This window comes from Gnatocerus cornutus, chromosome 1 (genome assembly GCF_029298725.1).
Source record: "Gnatocerus cornutus isolate USDA-ARS CGAHR chromosome 1, icGnaCorn1.1, whole genome shotgun sequence".
Taxonomy (NCBI): Eukaryota; Metazoa; Arthropoda; class Insecta; order Coleoptera; family Tenebrionidae; genus Gnatocerus; species Gnatocerus cornutus.
The window spans coordinates 26,005,204-26,021,213 of NC_142233.1; the positions used below are offsets into that span (position 1 = coordinate 26,005,204).

The 16,010-nt window shown below is 31.9% G+C and overlaps 3 protein-coding genes across 6 annotated transcripts; all 3 read right to left on the reverse strand.

Moving 5' to 3' along the window:
- Positions 1 to 3,534: 3,534 nt before the first annotated feature.
- On the reverse strand, positions 3,535 to 5,649 carry LOC148181060 (farnesyl pyrophosphate synthase-like). Of its 4 annotated transcripts, none has more exons than XM_088040971.1 (6): positions 5,449 to 5,649; positions 5,096 to 5,167; positions 4,709 to 5,018; positions 4,214 to 4,657; positions 3,826 to 4,163; positions 3,535 to 3,738 (listed from the first exon to the last, which is right to left on the reverse strand). In XM_088040971.1, the coding sequence occupies exons 1-5, from the start codon at positions 5,559 to 5,561 to the stop codon at positions 3,831 to 3,833; spliced, it is 1,272 nt and encodes a 423-aa protein (XP_087897097.1). In that variant the 5' UTR covers positions 5,562 to 5,649; the 3' UTR covers positions 3,535 to 3,738; positions 3,826 to 3,830. The 4 variants fall into 4 exon arrangements, with proteins under 4 accessions (XP_087897097.1, XP_087897088.1, XP_087897085.1 ...); XM_088040962.1 differs by having other exon boundaries at positions 3,801 to 4,163; XM_088040959.1 differs by lacking the exon at positions 3,535 to 3,738 and having other exon boundaries at positions 3,772 to 4,163.
- Positions 5,650 to 8,448: 2,799 nt separating this feature from the next.
- Positions 8,449 to 9,952, reverse strand: LOC148181061 (farnesyl pyrophosphate synthase-like). Its single transcript, XM_088042781.1, has 4 exons — positions 9,776 to 9,952; positions 9,417 to 9,726; positions 8,917 to 9,360; positions 8,449 to 8,862 (listed from the first exon to the last, which is right to left on the reverse strand). Exons 1-4 carry the CDS (start codon positions 9,883 to 9,885, stop codon positions 8,536 to 8,538), a joined length of 1,191 nt encoding a protein of 396 aa, XP_087898907.1. The 5' UTR covers positions 9,886 to 9,952; the 3' UTR covers positions 8,449 to 8,535.
- A 1,441-nt stretch (positions 9,953 to 11,393) lies between these two features.
- On the reverse strand, positions 11,394 to 12,923 carry LOC148181062 (uncharacterized). Its single transcript, XM_088044017.1, has 4 exons — positions 12,732 to 12,923; positions 12,367 to 12,679; positions 11,872 to 12,315; positions 11,394 to 11,822 (listed from the first exon to the last, which is right to left on the reverse strand). The coding sequence occupies exons 1-4, from the start codon at positions 12,860 to 12,862 to the stop codon at positions 11,484 to 11,486; spliced, it is 1,227 nt and encodes a 408-aa protein (XP_087900143.1). The 5' UTR covers positions 12,863 to 12,923; the 3' UTR covers positions 11,394 to 11,483.
- Between the last annotated feature and the right edge of the window lie 3,087 nt (positions 12,924 to 16,010).

Consider the following 16,010-nt stretch of genomic DNA (forward strand, 5'->3'; position numbering starts at 1 on the left):
AAAATCGACTATCGAATTTTGGACTTTTAAGCACTTTTTCTGATGTAAAATGAGCCGAAAAAAACGATGGCGCAAACCGCATCTCAATATCTCTAATAGTTTCCGAGATATTTAACTTTGAAAATTGGGAAAAATGAGAAAAAATGAAAATCAACTATCCGAAACTGTGATCGGCCATAACTCAGTTATTTGTTGTCGGATCTGAATTTAAATCCCAGATTTGGAATCTGCGTAAAATTCTGCGTTCACTGATGTATAATAACTCAAGTTTACTCTAAAAAACAAGCGAGATATCGATATGAGAAGTTTGGCCATAGTTTTAGTCATAAATTTTTGCGAAAATTTGCAAATTTTGAGTTTTGGAAAATCTAAAAACGATTTCTTATGTAAAAAATCGCGAGAAAAACGATGCCGCAAACCGCATTCCAATATCTGGAATAGTTTCCGAGATATCGAGCATGAATTTTTTCGAACCTTCGAAAATTTGACCCTCTGGCAACAACACAAAATTTCAAACGGCCATAACTCGGTTATTTATTGACAAATGTTAAAAATTTATCATATTTTTGGATTCAGCGTGAAATTCTGCGTAAAATGAGACCCAAGTTTGTTGAGTTTGCTTAATAAATAAATGAGGCATTGGCCAAAAACTGTTTTGAAAACATCATTTTAGGGTGATTTTCAATCAATGTTTTCAAAATGAAAATGACGTTTAATAGCATTGAATTATATATCAGTCGAAAGAGGAGCTCAAAATCTATCTACTGGCCAAATTTGAGATCTATAGGACAAATAGTTTGCGAGTTATGGCCAAAAATTAAAAAAATTGAAAAATTTTCATCGTTTGAGTCGCAATTTTTTTTCTCAAAAAATTGACTATCGAATTTTGGACTTTTAAGCACTTTTTCTGACGTAAAATGAGCCGAAAAAAACGATGGCGCAAACCGCATCTCAATATCTCTAATAGTTTCCGAGATATTTAACTTTGAAAATTGGGAAAAATGAGAAAAAATGAAAATCAACTATCCGAAACTGTGATCGGCCATAACTCAGTTATTTGTTGTCGGATCTGAATTTAAATCCCAGATTTGGAATCTGCGTAAAATTCTGCGTTCACTGATGTATAATAACTCAAGTTTACTCTAAAAAACAAGCGAGATATCGATATGAGAAGTTTGGCCATAGTTTTAGTCATAAATTTTTGCGAAAATTTGCAAATTTTGACTTTTGGAAAATCTAAAAACGATTTCTTATGTAAAAAATCGCGAGAAAAACGATGCCGCAAACCGCATTCCAATATCTGGAATAGTTTCCGAGATATCGAGCATGAATTTTTTCGAACCTTCGAAAATTTGACCCTCTGGCAACAACACAAAATTTCAAACGGCCATAACTCGGTTATTTATTGACAAATGTTAAAAATTTATCATATTTTTGGATTCAGCGTGAAATTCTGCGTAAAATGAGACCCAAGTTTGTTGAGTTTGCTTAATAAATAAATGAGGCATTGGCCAAAAACTGTTTTGAAAACATCATTTTAGGGTGATTTTCAATCAATGTTTTCAAAATGAAAATGACGTTTAATACCATTGAATTATATATCAGTCGAAAGAGGAGCTCAAAATCTATCTACTGGCCAAATTTGAGATCTATAGGACAAATAGTTTGCGAGTTATGGCCAAAAATTAAAAAAATTGAAAAATTTTCATCGTTTGAGTCGCAATTTTTTTTCTCAAAAAATCGACTATCGAATTTTGGACTTTTAAGCACTTTTTCTGATGTAAAATGAGCCGAAAAAAACGATGGCGCAAACCGCATCTCAATATCTCTAATAGTTTCCGAGATATTTAACTTTGAAAATTGGGAAAAATGAGAAAAAATGAAAATCAACTATCCGAAACTGTGATCGGCCATAACTCAGTTATTTGTTGTCGGATCTGAATTTAAATCCCAGATTTGGAATCTGCGTAAAATTCTGCGTTCACTGATGTATAATAACTCAAGTTTACTCTAAAAAACAAGCGAGATATCGATATGAGAAGTTTGGCCATAGTTTTAGTCATAAATTTTTGCGAAAATTTGCAAATTTCGACTTTTGGAAAATCTAAAAACGATTTCTTATGTAAAAAATCGCGAGAAAAACGATGCCGCAAACCGCATTCCAATATCTGGAATAGTTTCCGAGATATCGAGCATGAATTGTTTCGAACCTTCGAAAATTTGACCCTCTGGCGACAACCCAAAATTTCAAACGGCCATAACTCGGTTATTTATTGACAAATGTTGAAAATTTATCATATTTTTGGATTCAGCGTGAAATTCTGCGTAAAATGAGACCCAAGTTTGTTGAGTTTGCTTAATAAATAAATGAGGCATTGGCCAAAAACTGTTTTAAAAACATCATTTTAGGGTGATTTTCAATCAATGTTTTCAAAATGAAAATGACGTTTAATAGCATTGAATTATATATCAGTCGAAAGAGGAGCTCAAAATCTATCTACTGGCCAAGTTTGAGATCTATAGGACAAATAGTTTGCGAGTTATGGCCAAAAATTAAAAAAATTGAAAAATTTTCATCGTTTGAGTCGCAATTTTTTTTCGCGAAAAATCGACTATCGAATTTTGGACTTTTAAGCACTTTTTCTGACGTAAAATGAGCCGAAAAAAACGATGGCGCAAACCGCATCTCAATATCTCTAATAGTTTCCGAGATATTTAACTTTGAAAATTGGGAAAAATGAGAAAAAATGAAAATCAACTATCCGAAACTGTGATCGGCCATAACTCAGTTATTTGTTGTCGGATGTGAATTTAAATCCCAGATTTGGAATCTGCGTAAAATTCTGCGTTCACTGATGTATAATAACTCAAGTTTACTCTAAAAAACAAGCGAGATATCGATATGACAAGTTTGGCCATAGTTTTAGTCATGAATTTTTGCGAAAATTTGCAAATTTTGACTTTTGGAAAATCTAAAAACGATTTCTTATGTAAAAAATCGCGAGAAAAACGGTGCCGCAAACCGCATTCCAATATCTGGAATAGTTTCCGAGATATTGAGCATGAATTGTTTCGAACCTTCGAAAATTTGACCCTCTGGCGACAACCCAAAATTTCAAACGGCCATAACTCGGTTATTTATTGACAAATGTTAAATTTTTATCATATTTTTGGATTCAGCGTGAAATTCTGCGTAAAATGAGACCCAAGTTTGTTGAGTTTGCTTAATAAATAAATGAGGCATTGGCCAAAAACTGTTTTGAAAACATCATTTTAGGGTGATTTTCAATCAATGTTTTCAAAATGAAAATGACGTTTAATAGCATTGAATTATATATCAGTCGAAAGAGAAGCTCAAAATCTATCTAACTGCCTCAATTTGAGATCGATTGGATAAATAGTTTACAAGCTATGGTCAAAAATAAAAAAAAAATAAAAATTTTTATCGTTTGAGTCGGATTTTTTTTTGCGAAAAATCAACTATCGAATTTTGGGCTTTTGAGAACATTTTCTAACGTAAAATGAGCCGAGAAAAAGAAACACAAAACATTTATCAAACGTTTCAGGTATGTTATTTGTTTGTACCCAAAATAAAACGTTTCAGAAATGTTGCAATAATAGTAGAAATAAAACGTTTCATATGCAAAGTTTCTGAGGCGGACATTTGCCCCCTGGAGAAACATAAGGGAAACCTATGTGAAATGTTCATGTTCCAAATGTTCCGTTTCTGCAACGTTTCTGAAACATAAAATTGTTTACTGAGAAACCTACTCCTTGGAACATTTTATTGAGTAGCATACTATTTAGGTATATCTGTATACATACAGCCACTAAAGTTTCTTGTATATCTTCTCTACAACTTTAAAAAGTAACGCATGTGGAAACTGTTTTGAAATTTTTCTAATACTGTTATGAATTTTGTTCAAACTTTCCTCTTCATATTTTTCATAACATTTTCGTAAATCCAATTCTTCGAACACTTTACGGACAGCTTTTTCGGCTTCAGTATTCGGTTTTCCATAATTTTCTATCAATATCTTTCGTTGTTTCACGTCTGCTTTTTCTAAGGCTGACACCGCAAACCAAGTACACTTTCCTTCATGAATATCATTTCCGTCTCTACCGGTCAGATGCGGATCCATGTAACAGTCCCAAAAGTCATTCTGAAATAAAAATTTCAAAAGTCTGTTTTATAACTGCTGCACTATTGTACTTGCACTTGATAGAATTCCCCTAATTGTACTAAAACGTTATCTACTTGCTTTTGAATTGTGGTGTCGTTAATATTTGCCAAGTACATAGCCGCAAATATAGGCAAATGAAAGGTGTAATAAGCTGTTTTGTACTTTGCTATAGCACAAAAGTTGTTCATGGTAAAAAGTTTCCAGTTGGGTTGCTTATTTGGGTTCGACATACAGTCAAGAGCTTCTCCTTGGGTCGTTTTAATCGCAACATCATGAAATAATTGTAAAAGAGGCAGAAAACACGATCGATTATAAAAATGTTTTGTAAGTAAGTAGTAAGTTCCTTGTTCTAAATAAAGTCCATCATTTATACTTTCAAAATTTCGGTTATCCAATGTATGCCATGCCGGAGCTCCACGACGTGTAGTAGACTGGTCTACAATATCGTCGATTAAGACTAAATGACTTCCGTACTAAAAAACAAAAAACTGAAGTTCTCTAATTATACAAGAAAATTTTTGTACAAGTTCTATAATCCACGCCAGAATATTGGCAAGTTTAATGTTTTCAGGAGTGTGATTTTGTTCTTTTTCAAGCATTTTGTACGAAGCTATCTGTATCATTGCCCTGTTCTTTTTACCATTGGGTACCATGTAGTTCATTATTTTCGAAATATGAGAGCTCACTACTGGTATTTCTTTACATCCTTCATCAGTGGTTAAGTCTGTGACAATGCTGGGAAAAACAGCCATGAACTCATCCATTTCTTGTTGAGATAACAAAGCATTGCCCTTTTTGGTGGATTCGATAAAGTCTAGGTTGGTTGAGATGGTTCTGGAAATAGCGACATTGTAGTCCAATTGAAAATAACTATAGTCAGAATTTTGTAACTTTGGTTTAACTCCGCTTACCTTTTGGGCCAATTGAATTTTAGCTGGAAGTCTGATTCACTCTGCAAAATTTTGCTAGTTCGTCGATATTTGCTAAAAGTCGGGGTAGAAATGTCCACACATTAGAAGATGAAACACTATCAAAATTGACGAAACTTTCACGATTAAATAAATTCTCGCAAAACCGCAAATCTTCTTGACATGTGTGACATTTGAGCCGTCAAATTTTTGATAGTGTTGAGTAAAGGAGGCTAGCCATTTCTTGATTCGATAAATTCAAATCGTCATTTGTTCATGTGGGCGGGGTTAAACCAAAGTTACAAAATTCTGACTATAAATTTTATTTTCGCGCCCAGATTTTCAGAAAATTTTACCTTCTAGCCACTTGACAAGACCAAAGATATCCATGTTTTTGGTTCAAACTTCTTGGGAACATATTAAGAATATTCCATGTTTGTCGATTTAATGTACGCAGAACTGAGAACATTTCGAATTATGTTTAATTTCCAGTCACTTCAGTAATTCTTCGTCACTTGGAAGTAACGGCATTTAGAACTGATTGGATGTTAGTTATTGCTGTAATTAAGAGAAATAATTACGTAAGCAGTAATAAAAACATATCTATAATAAACTCAAATTATCATTATTCATGTCTTTACTGGTTATAGTTCAAGAAATTAAAACTTACTAAATTTTTTAAAATAAATTTTCGATAATATTATTAAAGAACGAGATGATTTCCCCCCCCCTCAAATTTTCTAAGAATTACACATGTCAGTTCTAATTCTAAATATAAAGCAAAAAAAGTGTTACAATAACAAATTATATGAGTTATATTTTAGGAGTTTTTTGATTTTAGCTGTTGCGATGTGAGAGTTTTTAATTAAATGCATTATTAAAATTATTTGTTATTATAACATTATTAATAGAACTGGTTAATATATGAATATTTATAAAAAATATATGTACCGGTCTGAAAAACGCAATAAACCAACGGTGTCACACACACTCAGAGTATTGAATAAAGTGTGGCTTAAAAGCATTCAAAGAACCGTGTGCAAAATAATAAACTTTAAACTACATATGTTTATTTTGTTTTTGAACGTCTTGCACGTTATGCTAGTCCAGTCCAAAACTGTTATTTAAAATAAAAACAATGAAAATTATTTATCATTAATACTATATGTATAATATTTACATCGTACCTATCAATTTTTTTTTGGTACTCAATAATACTAAGTGAATTATCTTTGACCCTTTGGTCATATTCATATTCCAAAACTTTTATAGCTGCGTATAAATGTGTTAATTCTACCCCGAATTATTTTAACTACATAATATGAATAATTTAATTGACAATAATAGCTATTTTTGAAAAATGTCGTGATTAGGACAACACGTCGTGTGTGTAATATTTATTTCACACGAGTAGCAAACATAATTTTTTCTACAGTCGCTGCAAAATCGTACAAATCTAAAGATAAATACTTTATATGACAGTTCTAAAAATTATTTTAAAACGGATACTTTAACTTGACAGAATTTTTGCACGATTTTGAAGTGCGGATTCAATCACAAACATATCAACGATTGGAATTCAAGCAGTCGGCACGAATATGCGTGAAATCACTCTAAAGTCGATTAACTGTCTATAAACAGGAGTACAAAACGACTGTTCACTTACAATTTCAAAAGTGACAAATACAAGGTGTTTATAAATGTTTCTAGCATCAAGGGTGGCTATGAAATGTCAAAGAAATTTTCCGCTTATTTTAATGTAGGTTTAGCTTTTTCAACTGACATTTGTAGTTGACCTCAATCATCGAGTAAAGTAAGTTTTGAGAAGAAAACTGTTCTATAGTTCGTACAGTGAGAGTTTGAATGACAGAAAAGTAACTAAATTTACGCAATAAAAAGTGTACCATACGCGCGAAATTTAAAATCACAAAATAACCCCAGTTACTTGACAACCTTGTCAACCCATTTCGCGTAGGAATTTAGTGTTTTTAGTGTATTTTGTAGCATAATTTGCTGCCAACCTATATGTCAACTGTCGAAATCTCCCAATCTCTCACCGGATATACTAGTTTGTACGGTGAGAGATTGAATGACAGAAAAGTCACTAAATCTACGCGATAAAAAGTGTACCAAACGCGCGAAATTTAAAATAACAAAATAACCCCAGTTACTGACAACCCTGTCAACTCATTTCGCGTAGGAATTTAGTGTTTTTAGTGTATTTTGTAGCATAATTTGCTACCAATCTATATGTCAACTGTCGAAATATCCCAATCTCTTACCGGATAAACTATATCACACTAGTGACTTTTACTTTCGTAAATGGATGTCCAAAAACATCAACTATCTAACTATGTGGAATACCTCATTTTTATATGAGGTCGTAGAAAAATAGAATAGAGAGGAAATGAACTATTGTCGAGACTTATGGTTTCTTCCTGATGATGGAAGGTCGTAGGAAAAATAGTGTACATTACTCGTTGAAAAATGTCTTTCTACATCTACATTTACACTCGTGCGAAGATGGTCACTTTTCGCACTTGTTATGTAAATATCTATATTTCAAACTGAAAATGATAATCAAAATGTTAGCTTTATACAACGATTGTAGAAAAACAAATTGTTATTAATTTAATCGATTAATAGGCTACCGGACTGTTTTTTTTTTATTTCAAAAAATAAATCTGTCCAGTCTGAAAACATTAAAAATCAGTGTCCATTTTTTTGCGCACTTTATTTATACCAAAATAAATTATTTAAAAAATGGATAGTTTCAAACACGCGCCTTGGTGACGTAACAACTTCTTAGTCGACGCCTATTGGCTGTAGGTAATGCCGAGGTCATTGGTGAAAACGATGAAGTTGAGTTTGAATTGAGGTTATGAATGCATAAAATGTGTGTGCAGAACGTGAATTGCTGTAGTTTTTGTATCTTTCTTACTTTAGTGCTGCAATAATCGAAAAGCGAAAATGGACAGATGACGTTCGGTGCAGATAATTCCTGAGCTGACTTATGAAAACAAAACTTCTGATTGGTTGACGCAAGTGTGCTATAAATCGGAAACCAGTTAGGAATTATAACGATTACTCTATCTCACTCTCACTAATGCAACATTCCGTTGACGTATGCGTTTTCTCAATTCATATGCATAGAAAGGAGTTATGACGTAGTGACTGAAGACTTATTTAAACTAACAGCGCGAAGCTGGATTTCAAACGAATATTTAGCTAATAATTCCGACCTTTGGAGAACAAAAAATCTGTTTGGTAATTGATTCATGCGTATACGTAACTCATAAACATAATAAAATGCATGGATTTTTCTGGTGTCCGGTGGCTTATTTCATAAATCGGAGTTCAGAGAGCATTCGTTTATTCGTTAATACATTAATAAAAAATTCTTGTGTATTTATCACTTTCAAATCCATACATAAATTTAACAACTAAAAACTCTGATGAAAGACACCCTCAGCAATCTTCATAAATAAATCTCGAGGAAGTTTTTCCGACATATTTTGAATCACGTTACTAATTTGATTAAACTGATGTCTTTTCGCTTCATAAAAATATTTCTTCATATCTAATTCATTGTACAAGTCACAAATAGCATTGTAGCCTTGACTATCACATTTGCCATAATTAGCTTTCAGTATTTCGGTTTGCGCGGAGGTTGATTTCATTAAAGCTGATACAGCCAACCATGAAAGTTTTCCTTCACATCTAATATTTTCTTCATTTTTTGGGTACACGAAGTAGTCTTTATAATCTTCCTGCAACAACGAAAACAGAAAAAAACTAGCTTTGAAAATAGGTAATAGATTTACAGCCATTCTGTGAAATGTCCCAATTCTCAGCAAAACCGTTTCTGCTTCCTCGTGTAGCTCTGGATCGTCTATGTTTGCCATGTACATTGCTGCAGCTACTGGAAAATAAAAATTTTGGTAGCCATTTCGAAATTGAGCCATTGACTCGTATGTGTTTATATCAAAGACATCAAAATTAATTTTTCCGTCTTTGATAGACAGATCATCAATTGCTTGTCCTGTAGTATTCTTTAATTCGACATCCTGAAATAGATGCATCAGAGGCAGATAACACGGATGTTCGGAAAAATGTGATTTAAGCAAAGCGTAACCAGATGCTTGTAGAAAACAACCATCATATATGGTGCTCAAGTCTTTCTTTGCCACCATATGCCAAGTAGGTGCTCCTCTGCGTTTTTCGGCTTGGTGAATTATATCTTCAATCAAAACAACGTAGTTTTCGTTCTAAAAACCGAACAATGAGTGTGTTATTTTACGATAAACGAAGAAGTTCTCCAGACCACTTCAAGAATCCAACCCATAATGTTAGCAAGCTTAATATTTTCTGGCGTCAGCCTTTCTTGTTTCTCCAGCATTTTGTATGCAGCTACCGTTTTCAAACCCTGCGAAAAATCGCTAATGGGCAACATGTAATTTACTAGTTTACTAAACTCTGCTTTCGCTTCTGAAAAGTCGTCGTCCTTTCCAGCTCCTGTAAGCTCATCAATTATGGCTGGGAAATACGTTTTAAATTCCAGCACATCATTCTCTGTATACAAGAGGTTGCTTCCAGCGGACGATTTTAAAAATGAGGCCGTGGTCAGAAATGATCTGGTTTTATAAATTGTTAAAACAGATTTTTGATAAATTTCGCACTTACTTATTGTTCCATGCAGCATGTTTTGAGCTTCTTTTTAATAATTGGCTGAATTTTTGCCAATTTCCTGTTAAATCAAAACTTTTTAAAGATCGAGCCATGGACGGCAGCATTTTGTCACTCTTTGCTGTTAATAATTTTAATAATTTCTTGGTAGAAGTTGCTGTAAAGTATTATAATTAGCAGGATATTGAAATTATAATTAACTGGATAATAAAGAAAAACAACTTTCAAATTGATCGAAAAAATAATTATTAAAAACTAAAATTAATGAAAATGAACTCATTACGAATAGCAACACCCAGTGATTATTATTATCTGCAATCAAATGGGAATTAAAATATTGGAATGCATATGCACAAAACCAGATTTTCAAATATCTAGTTCGAACATATTTTAAAAACGTCAATACGTTTATAGCTGGTGCTAATTACAACATGACTTTTTTTCAACGTGAATTGTAAATAAAAAATTCATGGATCACATGATATTTTAGAACCTCTACTTTTAAGTTGCTAATGTTATTCTTAGAGAGAGAGACTAAAAAATATAAAAGATTGGAAAATTTGCAATATTTACAGATATGAAGGAACGAAGAAATTCAAGAAATAAATGTATAAAATAAAAAAAATACAGTCAGGTATTTTAATACTTGATTGATAATAATTTGATAAATATTTAGAAAGGACATCATATGCAAATGCAATGCAAAAAATTATTAAAAATATTATCAAAAATACAATTTATTCCCAAACACCAAATTTCGTAAAAAAATTAAAAACTCGTTTAATAATCGCTTTGATAATGGTAGCATTGCTATCGAAACGTGCGTCAGCATTTTTTGACGAAATTTGGTGTTTGGGAATATTAGTAGATTTTGTTATACGGCAGAAAAGTGGTACTTTTTGTCGAGCAATTAAATTGCAGCAGCAAAGCGAAGCGTAGCGTAGCCGAGCGTATGCAAAATTGCGAGAAAGCAAAACCACTTTTCGGCCAAATAACAAATACTGCTTTTTCTCCAAACGTTAGATTCAGTTCCACGACCGACAATGAGTGAACGCAAATTGAATTATAAACATGGATGGGTATGCATGTAGTTGTCATTGATGACATTTACTGTGAAAAATATTGGTTTCAAAGAGTTTCAAAGTTAAGATCGTGCAAGTGCAAGTGCAAAATGCAAGTCTCAAATAATATCCGTCACACAAAGTTTTTTTTCTGCCTAGGCAGCAAAAGTGTTTCCATGTCAACAAGCCCTTTTCATTACTTATAACAAAATTGCCTACTTTACTGTCTAAAAACGACTAAAAAATGGTGACTTTTGTGACGTTTGGAGAAAAATTGTATTTTTGATAATTTTTGTCAACACCAAGATTTGTTCCAATAAATTTCTTTTATTTCAAAAATAAAAAAAAGGTGTAGAGTTAATCAAGACAATTGCAAAGACTAACCAAATCAACAGACTCCACTGGGCATGATAAGAACTTAAATAATGTTATTACGCACTTCAGAAGTGGGTGGCAAAGAATAAAAAAGGTTTGAGATGAGTTTGTACTTAAGATTATCTTAAAATACTTAAAAGATCGATAACCTATAGAATCTAAAGAATTTAAATAATAACTTGTACTTGAAATATGTAGTTTAATCAATGATTCAATTTTACAATAAATCTTTAAATCTTCAAAGAACTTTCAACATTTGATAAAATGTCCTAATAATAGCGTTCTCGGTATACACTTTCTAAAGTTGCCATACAGATATTCTTCAATTTACTGTTAGATATTTGGTTAATTTCCTTTCCAGTCCTCCTAAAACTTTCTTTCTTAAATTTTTTAAATTCTGTCGGCAAATCTAATTCTTTGTAAAGTTTTCGGATAATATTGTCGGATTGCTCATTTCGTTTCCCATAATGTTCTTTCATTATTTGTTTTTGTTCAGAATTTGCTTTGTCGTATGCTGTCAATGACAACCATGTCATTCTCCCTATAGATATATCTTGCCCGTAATATCCTCTTGTTAGCTTGTATGTGAAAACGTCATCGTAATCATTCTGCAACAAAGTGTTAGTACCAGAAATGCGAATCAAAGCATGATTTTACTTCAATCTGAGAAAACTGTCCAACTTTTATTAAACAACTCTCTGCTTCTCGGTGTAATTGTGGGTCATCTATGTTTGCCAAGTACATTCCTGCTGCAACTGGAAAGTAATAAACTAAATATCCAGTTTTAGAAGAAATGTTTGTATAATAATTCGGCCATTTAAAAAAATTCCAGTCGATTTTTCCCTCTAGTATAGACATATTATCTATCATTTGTCCTGTATTGGTTTTTATAAGGGTTTTAAGAAAAACATCAAAAAGATTTGAGTAGCAGGGAAGGTGAGAAAAGTTGATTTTGAGCAAAGCGAATGTGACGTTTTGTAGGAAAATTCCATCATCTAGAGTTCTCACGTAGTTTTTTGAAGCAATTGGCCAAATAGGTCTTCCTCTGCGAACTTTGCCTTCATCCACTATATCGTCCCATAAAACGATATAAGCTTCATTCTGTAACATATAATGTACATTTTCTCAGAGAGATTTTAAAAGTTTTCATACTATTTCAATAACCCAACCCAAAATCCTCGAAAGTCTAATGTTTTCTGGTGTTAGTTTTTCTTTATTTTCAAAAGACTGATACGAAAGTATCGAAGTTAATCCTCTAAAGCAACCACCAGAAGAAACGACATAATCTGTCATTCTTTTTCTGTAGGCGTTCAATTCTGGGACATTCGAATATAAGTCATCAGTTGGCTCATCTTTTGTAAACTCCTCGATTATGCCTGGTAAAAGTGCTTTAAATGCGTCAATTTCGGTTTGCTCGAAATGATGCCCATAATCTGAGATTTGTTTTGATCCATTGCATAATGTTCTAAAAATGCCCTTCTAGTTGTTCAGTCATATTAAATTAGAGATTGGCATACCTCTTATCAGACATTGTCTCTGTTATTTTTTGCTTTTGATGAAATTTCCGTTGAAATGATATAAGACTAACTAATTTTCGACCATTTGTGATTATTTTTCTTTTTAATGGCCGAACCAGCGATAAAAACATTTTCTTGGAATATTTTCACTGCAAAAGACTAAAGCCACTGAGAACTTCTTTTGTTTGGCTGTAATAGTAATAATCAAATAATAATGTAATTATTAAAATTGATTGTTATCGCTAATTGCAAGTTTATTAATTAACAATTAAAAAATTTGCTAAACAGTTAATGATCAACATACAAGTGCAAAATCCTCGAACCAACTGTATATTAAAAGGATTTTCTTAAATTCTTGACGATTTTAGAAATTTATACTTACAAAAATTTTTTGTCGATGTGATACGATATCGGCTGTTTTTATGAAGAAATAAGCGCAAAGAAGTTGTAAACAAGAAAAAAGAGTTGGAAGAAATAAGTTATTAGGATCAAAAGAAAGCAGAAGAAAGAACGAATTGCACGTGTTTTTTTTTAATTATTGCAGTTTGTGCTGTACGAACAGTGAGATGACATATATATATACATATATTTACACCTCACTGTGTACGAGTAGGTATGAGTTGGTCACCTTAGACGGGTTGTTTCGTCGTTCAATCTTAGGGTTTATTAAATTGTCGTACTTATAATTGTTAAACAATTCTAATAGGCAGATGATGTTTGTTTTGAAGTACAACTCTACGTTCTTAAAAATAGTTGTTTAGTTGAAATGTAAAACTATGTATCTATATTAATATGCATACATTTAATACCTGTGCTCTTGTTTGTTTAGGATTCTTTTTGCTTCATAACGATAAATAGTAAGATAATCGCTATAGATTTTGTCGCACTGTCGTTGTGAAATAACACCGTCTTACTTTGAATTCAAGGATATAGAAATAAAACTCCGATTTTTTCTAATCGCCCTTTATAAACTACGCTAAGCTACTGATCTGAGATTTGACCAGATGATAAATCTCAAGGTGTTCTTTCGATTTTTATACAATATAAGATATTGAATGTCGCTTTCGCCCCAAAAAATGACGTTCAAAACACCCCCTGAAATTCCGATTCATTCAGTATCGGTACAAAATCTATATGTATAGTTATTGCTAATTATTTCACGCAGAATAAAAACTGTGCTAATTTTTCCCGTATGTCAACAAATAACTAAATAAATAATGGTTAAAATTTCGGGTTGTTTCCAAACGACAAAAATTTTGATGCTCTGGAATTTTCGCCATCATTTTTCATACAAGGGGCAGTTTCCGGTCCAGAAGCAATTGTCGTAAATTAAAATTATTTTTAAGAATTATTAAATATCTCGTTACCACATCTTTTAATTGACATTTTTATATCATTTTCAAGCTTTTGGCGATAAAAGGAACATAATAAATAAAGTTTGCTACCAATTTCTCAATTTTTTGAAAAACGTAGTTTAACTTAAACTGATTACGTCAATTTGAAGCGCTCCGTTTCTTCTACATGTACAAAAATAATAATTTTTATAGCTTCATCATTAATAGCGATTTTGGGCCGGTACACTTGTGTTGGCGGACCCTGTACAGTCTATTCTACAATTCGTTTATAAGGGTATTTTATGTGTTGCTTTTAATTGCTGCATTTTCTTAATTCAAATTAATAAAATTGCAGAAATTATCACGTCTTGCTTTACTTATGTACAAAAAGTTTTTTCGTCAAAAAGGACATTCTATGTACCTATTCTTACCTTCATTCACTACACAACACGAAATGGCAGGAAAAAACCTGACGTTTACATAAGTAGGAAATAGCTACATAGTACACACTTTGAAAGTTATAAGTGGAACATAAATCAAAAATAATACTGTATAAATCTTGCATTTATAATAATTATAAATAGCATCAACACATTTCTATACCAGACCCTCAATAAACCAATTAGCAAAGAAAATATGTATTATCTATAAAGTATAAATATCTCAAAAATAGAATTCACAAAACTTAGATCTAATTTGAGACTTTTGGAATTTTCCAAAGTCTGAAAAGCCATAGTCAAAGTTGCAATTTAACTGTCATGCCTAGATGTTCTTTTCTCCGGTTTCATGTTGGTTATTTACATTTTCATTTGAATAATCGTAAATTTTAACCACCAAAAATCCTTGAGTATTAAAATAATAAAAATTTCTATACTATGTTAAGGTACCGAACTTTGCAGTCATCTTCGTTTTATTAGTTGCATAACTGTTGATAATTTCAGCTTTAAGAGTTTTGAGAAATACAGACAATGCGAAACGAGGCGTTTTTAGGCACTTACCCGTAAATTTTCATAAAAAGCTGAGACAAGTCAATTTTAGTTGGAAGAGGGACATGCAACACAAGTAAGTATACCTTTTTACATTCAACCCCCTCCGGGGGTGAAATTAATTTAATTAATTTTTAAAGATAAATATAGGACATGGCAACTTTTTTAAAAGGTTTATTGAAGAGCTTTACGGTGGTATACGATTTTTTTTATTTCTTGTCCCTATAAAAAATAATTAGAAACAATTAATAAATCAATGTCGTCGAATAACTCCTGAAATACTATAAAATGTATAGGACGGTTACAAAAAAAATGTATGATTGTATGCCTGTTGGAGGGAAACAATCATCATTTTTTTAAGTTAGTTTTTTTTTAATTGCAAGTTGAAATCAAATAAATGCATGCCTATCTTAAAAAAGTGGAAGAAAAAAACAGTAAAATACTATTAACTGAAACCTTAAGAAAAATGGTTTTTCTATGAAGAAAAAGTTGATTGGTACCAATATATTCACTCTGTTTTGTTGTTCTTGTTATTATTCTTGTATTTTTCAATTTTTAAAGTGATTTTTATCCCTAGATGGGGTCCAAAGATATTGGTATACCAAAAATTTGTGTTTTTTTTTTAAATGAAATTTACGTATTTTGTTCTTACTTTAATGCTTTGTTATGCTGATACGTAGATTGAAACTGTGTAGTTTTAATAATTTTTTATAGAGGTTAGAAACAAAAAATGCGTGCGATAATCGTGTCCGATTTTGATCTTTCTTTTGAAATAAAGTTTTTTCCTACGACCCCATATGAAAGTGGCATTTTCCACACGGTTAAATGACTCCGAAAGTTGATGTTTTCGTACATCCATTTCCGAAAGTAAAAGTCACTAGTGTGACATGAATATATCCGCACAGACCTGTTGTATTTTCAAATACAAATGTAACTCCTGAATTTTTGTCTCAAATATC

Bases quoted from the DNA above. Each gene is read 5' to 3' on its own strand.
- LOC148181062 (XM_088044017.1), bottom strand. From the start codon at position 12,862: ATGTTTTTATCGCTGGTTCGGCCATTAAAAAGAAAAATAATCACAAAT. The intron at 12,316-12,366 runs GTATGAAAACTT...TATATGTTACAG, and splicing joins TGGGTTGGGTTATTGAAATA to AATGAAGCTTATATCGTTTT. The intron at 11,823-11,871 runs GTAAAATCATGC...ACTTTGTTGCAG, and splicing joins GACAGTTTTCTCAGATTGAA to AATGATTACGATGACGTTTT.
- LOC148181061 (XM_088042781.1), bottom strand. From the start codon at position 9,885: ATGCTGCCGTCCATGGCTCGATCTTTAAAAAGTTTTGATTTAACAGGA. The intron at 9,727-9,775 runs GTAAGTGCGAAA...TTATAAAACCAG, and splicing joins CATGCTGCATGGAACAATAA to ATCATTTCTGACCACGGCCT. The intron at 8,863-8,916 runs GTAAATCTATTA...TCGTTGTTGCAG, and splicing joins GGACATTTCACAGAATGGCT to GAAGATTATAAAGACTACTT.
- LOC148181060 (XM_088040971.1), bottom strand. From the start codon at position 5,561: ATGTTCTCAGTTCTGCGTACATTAAATCGACAAACATGGAATATTCTT. The intron at 5,168-5,448 runs GTAAAATTTTCT...CCCGACTTTTAG, and splicing joins TCTTGTCAAGTGGCTAGAAG to CAAATATCGACGAACTAGCA. The intron at 5,019-5,095 runs GTAAGCGGAGTT...CGCTATTTCCAG, and splicing joins AAATTCAATTGGCCCAAAAG to AACCATCTCAACCAACCTAG.